The following is a 9,350-nucleotide window of genomic DNA, read 5'->3' on the forward strand; positions in this document are numbered from 1 at the left end:
TTGTAATAAAATGGTCTTGCCACAGTATTCAGGAAGATTTTAGACATGTTAGATCTGTGTGGCTATTTTAAGTAGTATATACACATGATTTTTTTAATTCTCAGAATAACACTATAGGGTAAGTACTACTCTAACACTTGAGGAAACCAGAGCTGGATGACAATACTCAAGAGATGGAATACTGTCCTCAACTATCTGAATCCAAACCTGCGCTCTCTATTCTTCAAGACAAATCCTAAAGAGCCTTGGACAAAGGTGGCCAGCAATGGACAATACAAATCCAGGGGAAACCAACCAGGTAGGAGAAGAAAGACAGCATTTTGAAGGAAGAACAATAGGTCTTGTTAACAGGATGGATGAACAGAAAGAAGGATCAAAAATAAACCCATGGACTTTTGAGACAGAAAGAATGGCTGTCCCACCCCTCAGACATGGAACTGCTCAAAAGAGATGCCAGTTCTGAAGATAAGATCTAAACTGAAACATAGCTGGGTTAAGACAAAAGGAACTTCTTCCAAGTGGGGATGGGTATCCCCTTAACAGATTTCAGCTGGAGATGTTGCACTTGAAATCACATTCATAGAAGAATATGTTAACAGTGCATAAATTATTTCAAAGGCTGCCAAAGGTGTCCTGCACAGAACAGGAGATGAATAAAGACTCAACAAAGGCTCCCAGGTTCTGAAAAAAGATTTTTGTCATTATTAGTTTCAACTGACCAAGTCAGACCAAAAGAAAAGGAATTATCATGGCTTAAGAAACAGGGGCATCCTACTGATAACGACATGTGAGGTCTCATCATGCAACAAGGATTTGAGCTCACAACGCACCAGGTACTTCCCTGGGTTCAGCAATGAGCATCCCTGCCTTTGCAAGGCTTGTGTTCTACTTGGGGAGACAGACAAGCAACCAGTAAATAACTAACTACAAAGTATGAACTTAGGTAATGATAAGTGCCCAAGAGCGAGGAAAAAATAAAGCAAGATATGAGAAAGAATGACTACAGGGAGCAGATATTTGAGATAATGTTATCTGACAATCTACAAAAGATCAACTGAACACTAAGGGGGTTAACAGATGAAAGTCAATTTTTCAAGCTGGGAAGTCTTGAATATATTCACTAAAAGTATTTGCTGCCTACTATACTAAGCACTGTAATAGTGCTAAAGAGATCAGAGTAAAGCACACATATTTGGAGATATTTGAGAAATGATGCACACCGAGGAAAAAACAATGGCATCTGAAATGTGGGCACACACAGAGGAAGCCAAGATCCCATAGCACAAGCCAAACAAAAGAACTTCCCCACATGGATGGCCTTCACATGGAAGTCACTTCCACCTTGAACACTCTGACTATATAAGAAAAGGATAGATGCTGGAGTAGAGATATGCTTAATGCAAGGGAAAGAAGCAGAAGAGGAAGATTTCTACAAGACCCAGGAACACTCACTCAACAAATATATAACTGCTTATTGATTAAGACCTACTAGGTGCCAAAAGGGTGAGCAAAATCATGCAGGCACTTCAAAGAGGTTAAAGTGACATCATCCCTGTTAGAACAGATCTCAAAAGGATTTCACAGCAGGGAGTAGAGAGGAGGGGAGCAGCAGATGGATGGGAAAGGATGGTGAGATAACAGGTGGCAAGCTAAGAACACAGCTTCTGAGGCATCCTCTGGTACAGATGAGTTGGGCCTTAGGTGAGTGACCATCACATCTGCTGAGTGTGGTGTAATGAACTCTGGTGCCCTCCTCACCCCACACTCACCACATCTGAAACTGAAGTAATCTGCCTCACCACAAGGCTGTGAACAGCACATAGGAATCACAGCTCCTTTAAGCTCTATATTCCCAATAAGTATCGAATCATCCTTAATAAATGTTTGTTTGACAAGACCAAGTTTTAATGAGGTGAGTATGAAAGGGGGCACTGAATAATTGAAGATTTGATATGTGTGAGAAACAAAACAGGGTAGATTCCTGCTAGGTGCCCAAAGCAGCTGTAGTTGGTACACACCTGAATGAATGAGGGCAGAGAATGCACCTAACCAGCTGGATAGCTATGAGAAAGTCGCTTCAATTCTGAGTCTCAATTTGTAAAATGTAGATGTTGAAGCAAATGAGAGGCTGTAGGCTTTTTAGTGGAGGGAAGGTATCTGTCATTATCTTGAAACCTTTTGTCAGGGTAGGGGGTGCAGGCTTCCCCTTTGGCTGTGTTTCCAAATTACATAGAGAGGAATACACACCTGGTAAGGCCACCACACAAGGATCTTTGAGGTTTATCAGCAAAAGAGCAACTGTGTGGCAAGTTGAAGAGACAGGAGTTTCAAGTAGAAAGCAGGAGCAACAGTGAGCAGAAGCCATGAGTTATACAGATCTCAGAGGTGAAGCAATAGAAGAAAAGATTGTGAATGGAACAAATATCTGCTTTCAAGGTGGCTGTTCATTTCTTGTAAGTACACATCCAAGTACCCATGGTGAAATAAGTCAGGGAGAAACAGATCTTACATGACCTCAAAACTTACTAACTTTGGAGCTTTAAGAGCAATAATTACCAATAAGCAAGACCACCTCTAGCCTTTGAAATATTTACTGTATTTACAGAGTGCCATTAGACTTTATTTTGAGCTTCTGAGTTTCCATTTCTACGATCAGTAGAATACCTGACATTTCTAAAACCTATAATTTCCATGCCAAGCTAAATTCTCCAACATTATAGGAAAACCTACAAATTCGGCAGAAGGGAATAAAAAAGCAACTCAGTCAAAAGAAATCTTCCCGTTCTACGACAGAAAGCAACCACCAAGAAGGGCAAGGACTGCAAGGTTTCTAGTTGAGTAACTTTTCACTCAATCTTTAATAACTTAATTCTGAAGTCCTAGAAATGTATTATATTACATATTCCACATTTCAATGCCTAAAATTATATAATTTAAAGCAGTGAGTGTGTTGCTTCAGTCACATTTAAGGAAGCTAAAATCCAGACAAAACCATGTATTTGAAAATGCCTGCAAAATAATAAATGCCTGAGAGAACTGGATGGCTTTTCTGCTTCTAAGCTAAATAAAGCCTGGGGGCTTTGCAAAGATCCTGGTGAGGATAATCTCTGTGATTACACAGAGCAAACCATCCAATCAATCCCACACAAACCAAGGAAAGTTCATCCAAGAAGAATAACAACGCATGAAATGCTGAGAAAAACACCTTTCTGATTTTTCAAAAGACTATCAGCGCTGGAGAACATATCAGGTCATTTTAATGAGCCAGAACATTTACCAGGGTTTCTGTAACAATGACGCGGTTTGTAAGACCAAGCAAGATAACTTGAGTTCTGACGCTGAGGCCTCCAGGTCCTCTCCCCGCCTCCCAGCAGTCTCCCTACTTCCTGCACACCTTTGGATTGGCACACAACGACTTCCTGCACACACCTGAATTAGGGATATCTTCCTCCTTAGAAGTTCCCCAAGCTGAATTCCCCAGGCAAACCCTAGGACTAACAGTTTGCAGTTCCCTGACCCTTCAATAAAGAAAAAGAAAAAAAAATCTGCATATGCCTTGAAAGTTCGGCCGCCAAGGAGTGATTAATTTACGTAAACATCTCTGAAGAGGTTAACACATTACTGAAAGGTCAGAAGTAAGCAGGCTGAACGCGGTTGCTCTGGGAAAGACAGCTGCCAGGCTGATCCACCCGCGGAGTCTCTGATGACGTTCACCGCAGCGCCTAACACGCAACAGGTCCATGCAGGCAAGGCCCAAGTGGCTGGCATCTGGGTATCTGGGCACCTGTGCCCAGTTCCCCAGACCCGTCTTTCCTCCTGCCCCCTATCTCGCTGCGCTGCCAGGGCCACAGCAAACTGGCCAAGCTACAGCTCTTCAGAGCACAGCCCATCCGCGATAAGGCCTGGAGCACATTCCTGCTAAGATGCCGAGATAGTGCGAGATGGTGCGGTTCACTCGCGCGCTGCCCAGGTCCCAAGGTATTCAGAGACCTGCTCGGCGAAAGGGGGGATGAGCCCCGGATGGGGAAACAAAGTGAAGGGAACGTCCCCCGGGGGCGGGATGCGGCGCCCGGTTGCTTCCAGCTGGGAACATTCTGAGCCACCCGGCTCTTCACCTGCCCGGGCACAAGTACCTGGTGTTAGTACCTAGACATGCAACTAAGCTACTTACTAGCCCAGAACGTTTCTCCAATCGTACAAGCTCTAGTAACTACTCGGAAGAAATCAAGCACCTTTGTATAAAATGTAAAAGAACTTTTACTGGGAAGGATGGAGTTAGAGAAGCAAGGGAAGAAAGAAGCAGGTGAATGCAGGAAGAAGTGTTACCCGCTGGACCTGCCGGCCGGCCGGGGTCTAAAAGGTGGGAAAGACAGGGGAGAAAGGAAAAGAGGAGTGGGAAAGGACTGGGCACGCTTCTCGGAGACCGGGGAGCAGGTAAGGCCGGCCACTCACCTCGGGCAGCTCGCGGAGCTGGTTCGCGTCCAGCAGAAGCTCTTCCAGGCTACGAGCATAGCGGTAGATTTCCTCAGGGACGTAGACGAGAGAGCAGTGGCGCTTGTCGATGGTCTCCACATGACGGTTGCACCGCCACAGGGGGATGCAGTGGAACATCGCCGCCCCCGCCGGAGCCGGGTCCCGAGCCGCGGAGCCCCGGGCTCTGAGCCCACTCTGCCCAGGGGCCCCGCTCCGCGCCGCCCGCTGCAGGCTCCGCGCTCGTAGTTGGCCCCAGGCTCACTCGCTCCTTGCGAAGGGCTTCGTGGTCAAAACGCTCAAAGGAACCTAGGGCGGGATTCCTCCCGCGTCCTCGCGCCCCCGCCCGCCAGCCGGCTAATCCCCTCCCACCCTCCTGCCGCCGCTGCTGCCGCCGCGGGAAGCTTCCTACTCGCTGCCGCCGCGCGTTCTGAGCATGCGCGCCGCTGGGCGCTCGCCGAGGGCGTTTCCCAGCCGCCCGAGGGATGCTCCGCTCCGGGTTTTCCTGGAGACCTGGTTCTGGAGAGGGTCGAGAAACCTGCTGGCGGGCGGCTCACAGTCCCCCAACTCCGGCTCAGGCTGGGAGAGCATCGAACCTTTTGAGGAATCCAGATTCTGAAGGGGCTTGAGGCTGAGACGAGGCGGAGAAGTGGCGGCCTGACGGGAGCAGCACAACTTTTGATTTTCAGTACTACTTAACACGCTCTCCTCTCTCCCCTTCCCCAAAACAACTTTCTCTTCCGGGGTCATGCAGGACCGCCCCGAAGCGTACCTTGCGCGCTGTGGGCGCCAGGAGCTACGCGATTTGATGTTCTGAGGTGTCTGCACCGCCCTCGCTACTTCTTTCTTGGCCACTTGTGTGCTAGCTGATCGCGGTAGCCCCAGAAGTGTGAGCGGGCGCTCCAAGCCAAGCCTTGCGCCCCCGGCCCCAGCTGTGCCCTCTATTCCGCGGGCACCTTCTGTAGGCTTTGTAACCTTGGAGCGCATCTTCAGTAATCATTGTTCTTCTACATAGTCATAGAAAACTGTCCTCTTCATACCAACAAAAACATAGGAATCTAAGAGTCTGCAAGATTCTCCTGGACGCGGCTGCACCAGGCCAGGAACCCAAGTAGAGAGCGAGCTGGCAAAGGTGCGTTTTTGAGCCGGTTCCAATCCCCGCCAGATGTTAGCCTCTGGCGACTAACCCCAGCTGGTGCGGAGCGGAGAACTTTGGAAAAGGGACAGGTTGGGGATGCCAGGTGGTTTTTAGCCTATCTGCAGCAACATTCTGTTCCTTACCAAGAGTAGATTGCAACCCAAAGAGCAGCAAGGGAGGGCCTGGGAGGCCGGCTATTTAGTGATAAAGACCTCGCCCCTCGCCCAGACTCATTTCCTTGTAGCATGGCCAGAAACCTGATCTGCCCCTCTTCTATAAGTTTTGCACCACAATTCCCATCTGGATTAACCAAACTTGCTCCTTCACAAAGGGTTGCCGGTCAGGCCTAGGCGAAGTACATTCATAGGTTGTTTTCTAGGTGTCTTATCTGACTCCCCAACACGTGGCCCACCCAGGTTTCCCCCTCCCTAGCCTCTGCATCCTACACCTTCCCGTTCAAGTATATTCAAAATCCAGGTTCCACCTGTGGCCTCTGCCACAACGCCACTCTAGCTCTACCAAAGTCACTCCTGCCCCCAAGCTGCCACAGTTAAAATCTGGAGCCAGGGAGTTTTAACTTTCTGCAGAAGGCTGAAACCTGAGCTTGTTCAATGGCCAGGGCAAAGTTTTGTCTAAAACTTATTTCTGCACAGACTCTCCAGTCAGTTGCAATTGTGCACAAGATAGGTTCCCTGATGAAGTGGCAAAAGGAACATATAATTATTTAAACTCTACTAGAAGGCTTGTTTCTACCTAGAGTGAGGAGTCTTTCCAATTTACTTCTACCCCGGCACTGTCATTTTAGCTATCATTTCAGTCTTCTCCTGTTTGGATTCTAACATTCTCAAGTAAGACTACCTGGACTTTGAATCTCTATACCTACTCTATACCTCCTTCATTTTTGCATTCTAAAAGGTGTATAAAGCCCATTTTCTGCCACCATTTATGGATAACTGTAATTCCTGACACAGACATCTGGAAAGAAAAACAAGTTACTACCTCTGCAAAGTTTTCCAACTGCTTTTTAAAATATTAAAGAAGATTGACCTCTTCCAGTTTAATCTAAGGCTGATTGTCAGAGATAGTCACATTGAATTATTTTACTAAACAAATGTATTTTAAAGACACAACTGGTCTTTTAAAAACTCAAATCCCAATAAGCATTCCCTATGTGCCATGATGCTTACTCTTTCTTTTCTGATTATAATTATGTTTTTATCACCTTAAATCCCAAAGACTGTGACCTCTTGAACAGCATATTCTCTATCACGTGTTTTGTAGATCCTGAAAGCTACCACAGTGCTATTTGCACAATATTTAGTTGCCAGATTTTTGTTGAATTGACTCTGGGCAGTCATCGAAAGAATTTGACTTTCTTTGTTTCCAAGGATCTGCCAAGAATTGGAAAAAGCATGGTAGGAGAGAATGATACCAACACCTTTTCAACTACAAAAATAGGGAACCAATTAACTCTATTCCCCTGCAGAGTTTGGGGGTTTTCCTATTGATACAATTTCTAACTTCTTTCCCCATATACAAATGAGTTTGACTCAAAGAAAAATAAGATTATAAATCAATGTCTTCTTAGAATAATTTGATTTCTTTTCACTGTGAACCATTTTTCATAACTTTTACAGTCGTTTGAACTCTGGTTTAACTGCTACCTAAGAACTTAGAAGAATTGGACAGGTTGCTTAAATTTGTAAATGTCAGTTTCATCATTTCTCAGTTGAGGAAAATGGACCATGGGATTGTTATGAGGATAAAATGAGATGGTGTATGTCAAACAAACATCAGTTTAATCAACAAATATTCATTACGCACTATATTAGCTGGCATTCAGGATGGTCCTCAACAATCCCCACCTCCTGGTTGATCTCTGTAACTAACTTCTAGCTTTTTCTCTCTTTGCTCACTCATTTTTAGGAACCACATGGAGCAGCCCAACAAAGAGTTCCACCTGGAAAAGAATTGAAAACTACTGACAACAACTACCAAGGAATCAAGGCTTCTTGCAAGTAGCCCTGGCAGTAGGACTCGGAAACCAATCCTTCTGCCCCAAGCAAGCTTTCAAGTGACTACAGCACCAGCTGATAGCTTGACTGAAGAACCTTGACCCATGACCACTCAGCTAAGCTGCTCCCCAATCTTAATGCTCAGAAACAGTGTAAGACAATAAATGTTTGTTGCTTTAAGTTGCTAAGATTTCAAATAATTTACTGCACAACAACAAATAGCTAATAAATGTACATTTTAAGCCTCCAGCACTGTGCTAAATACAGCAAAGAACAAGATGTCTTACCATCATGAAGCTTATACTCTAAAGTTAGGAGAGTGATAAATGCTCAATTAATGGTTTGTTGTTGTTTTGTCACTAATATTTTCTAACATAATATTATTCATTTTGTTTAAAAATAAAAGTCCAAAGTGGTAGCAGGTAAGAGTGGGTAGAATATGAATATGAGGTTTGGTCATGTGAATTTTAAAGTGAGATGCTGTCACTTATCCACTAAAATTAGGAAGGAAAGAAAGAAGGGAGGGAGAGAGGAAGGAAGGGAAGAAGGACAATCCCAAGTGTTACTGAAAATATGGAGTAACTAGAATTCATGCATCATGGGGCAAATGTTAAGTGGTAAAAACACTATTTAAAATAATTTGAAGTTTCATATGAGCATATACCTACCCTAAATATCTAGACATTCTATTCTTAAGTATTTCCACAGACAAAACTGAAAGCATATGTCCAAATAACAGTTGTTTACAAATGTTGATAGCAGTTTTATTTACATTAGCCAAAAGCTATGGAAAAAAATCCAAATAGTCCTCAATAGATAAGTAAATATTATTTAAAATGTAACATATTGAAACAATGGAATAAAACTCTAAATAAACTATTAAGATGTGAAACAATGTGGATGAATCTCAAGAACAACATGAGGAACAAAAGACGCCAGACACAAAAAAGTACATACTGTATTATTATGACATTTATATAAAATTCTAGAAAATGAAAACTAATATAAAATGCCAACCTAGATCAACAAATACATCAGCTGGCTTTGGGGAGGGAATGTAAGGGCACAATCTTTGGCAAGTGTCATGAGGGAACTTTTTGAATATTAAATATCTTGATGGGGTAGTAGTTACATGGGTATATACACTTATTAAATTTATAAAATTTCATACTTAGAGTGGGAACCTTTTATTATATAAAATTAAAAATTGATAAAATTACTTTTTTAAAAATTAGCAAATACTATTCAGGTAAATACTATACAGGTAAATATATCCAATAGGCAGTTGTAAATTACATCTAAGGCTAAGGGTCATGTTGTGGTAGCTGGTTAGCAAATATTTGCTGAGTGTCTGTTACCTGCCAGGCACTGGGTTACTTTGCTGGGATGACAAAAAGAAACAAGACAGCTTCTAGTCTAACTAGAAGAAAGGTAGTCATTAAAGGGAATTACAACAGTCATTTGATAGTGGGATATAACTTTTTCTCTAATCTAGAAGATCTATAAAGAAGCTAACCTCTTTGTCCTATAATGCATCATTCAAGTGACCCTCTGAGTTATTTCTATATAGACCAAATAGCAAATTAGATTTTATGCAAAAACCAGACATTGGGAAGAGAGCTCAATTTGTATAAGGATATCAGAGCCCTCTTGGAAGGGAAGCACTCAGACCTCAATCCATGCTTCCCTAAATTTGAATTTAACGATATTTTCTAGAGATTGTATAT

General features: G+C 43.6%; 1 protein-coding gene and 1 long non-coding RNA gene across 3 annotated transcripts in view; one reads left to right on the top strand and one right to left on the bottom strand.

Annotated features, from left to right (window-relative positions):
• The window catches only part of Lrrc1 (leucine rich repeat containing 1), a 126,147-nt gene extending 121,342 nt beyond the window's left edge, over window positions 1–4,805 (bottom strand). For both annotated transcript variants that reach the window (XM_040282783.2, XM_005318551.5), the window contains exon 1: window positions 4,453–4,805. In XM_040282783.2, coding sequence (XP_040138717.2) covers window positions 4,453–4,611 — 159 coding nt within the window. In that variant the 5' untranslated portion in view covers window positions 4,612–4,805. The remainder of the gene's footprint in view (window positions 1–4,452) is intronic.
• A 157-nt stretch (window positions 4,806–4,962) lies between these two features.
• On the top strand, window positions 4,963–7,803 carry LOC120889056 (uncharacterized). Its single transcript, XR_013425098.1, has 2 exons — window positions 4,963–5,602; window positions 7,535–7,803. It is a non-coding gene; the product is annotated as an uncharacterized LOC120889056 (long non-coding RNA).
• Window positions 7,804–9,350: the final 1,547 nt, after the last annotated feature.

The sequence above is a fragment of the Ictidomys tridecemlineatus genome, chromosome 8 (assembly GCF_052094955.1).
Source record: "Ictidomys tridecemlineatus isolate mIctTri1 chromosome 8, mIctTri1.hap1, whole genome shotgun sequence".
Lineage (NCBI taxonomy): Eukaryota > Metazoa > Chordata > Mammalia > Rodentia > Sciuridae > Ictidomys > Ictidomys tridecemlineatus.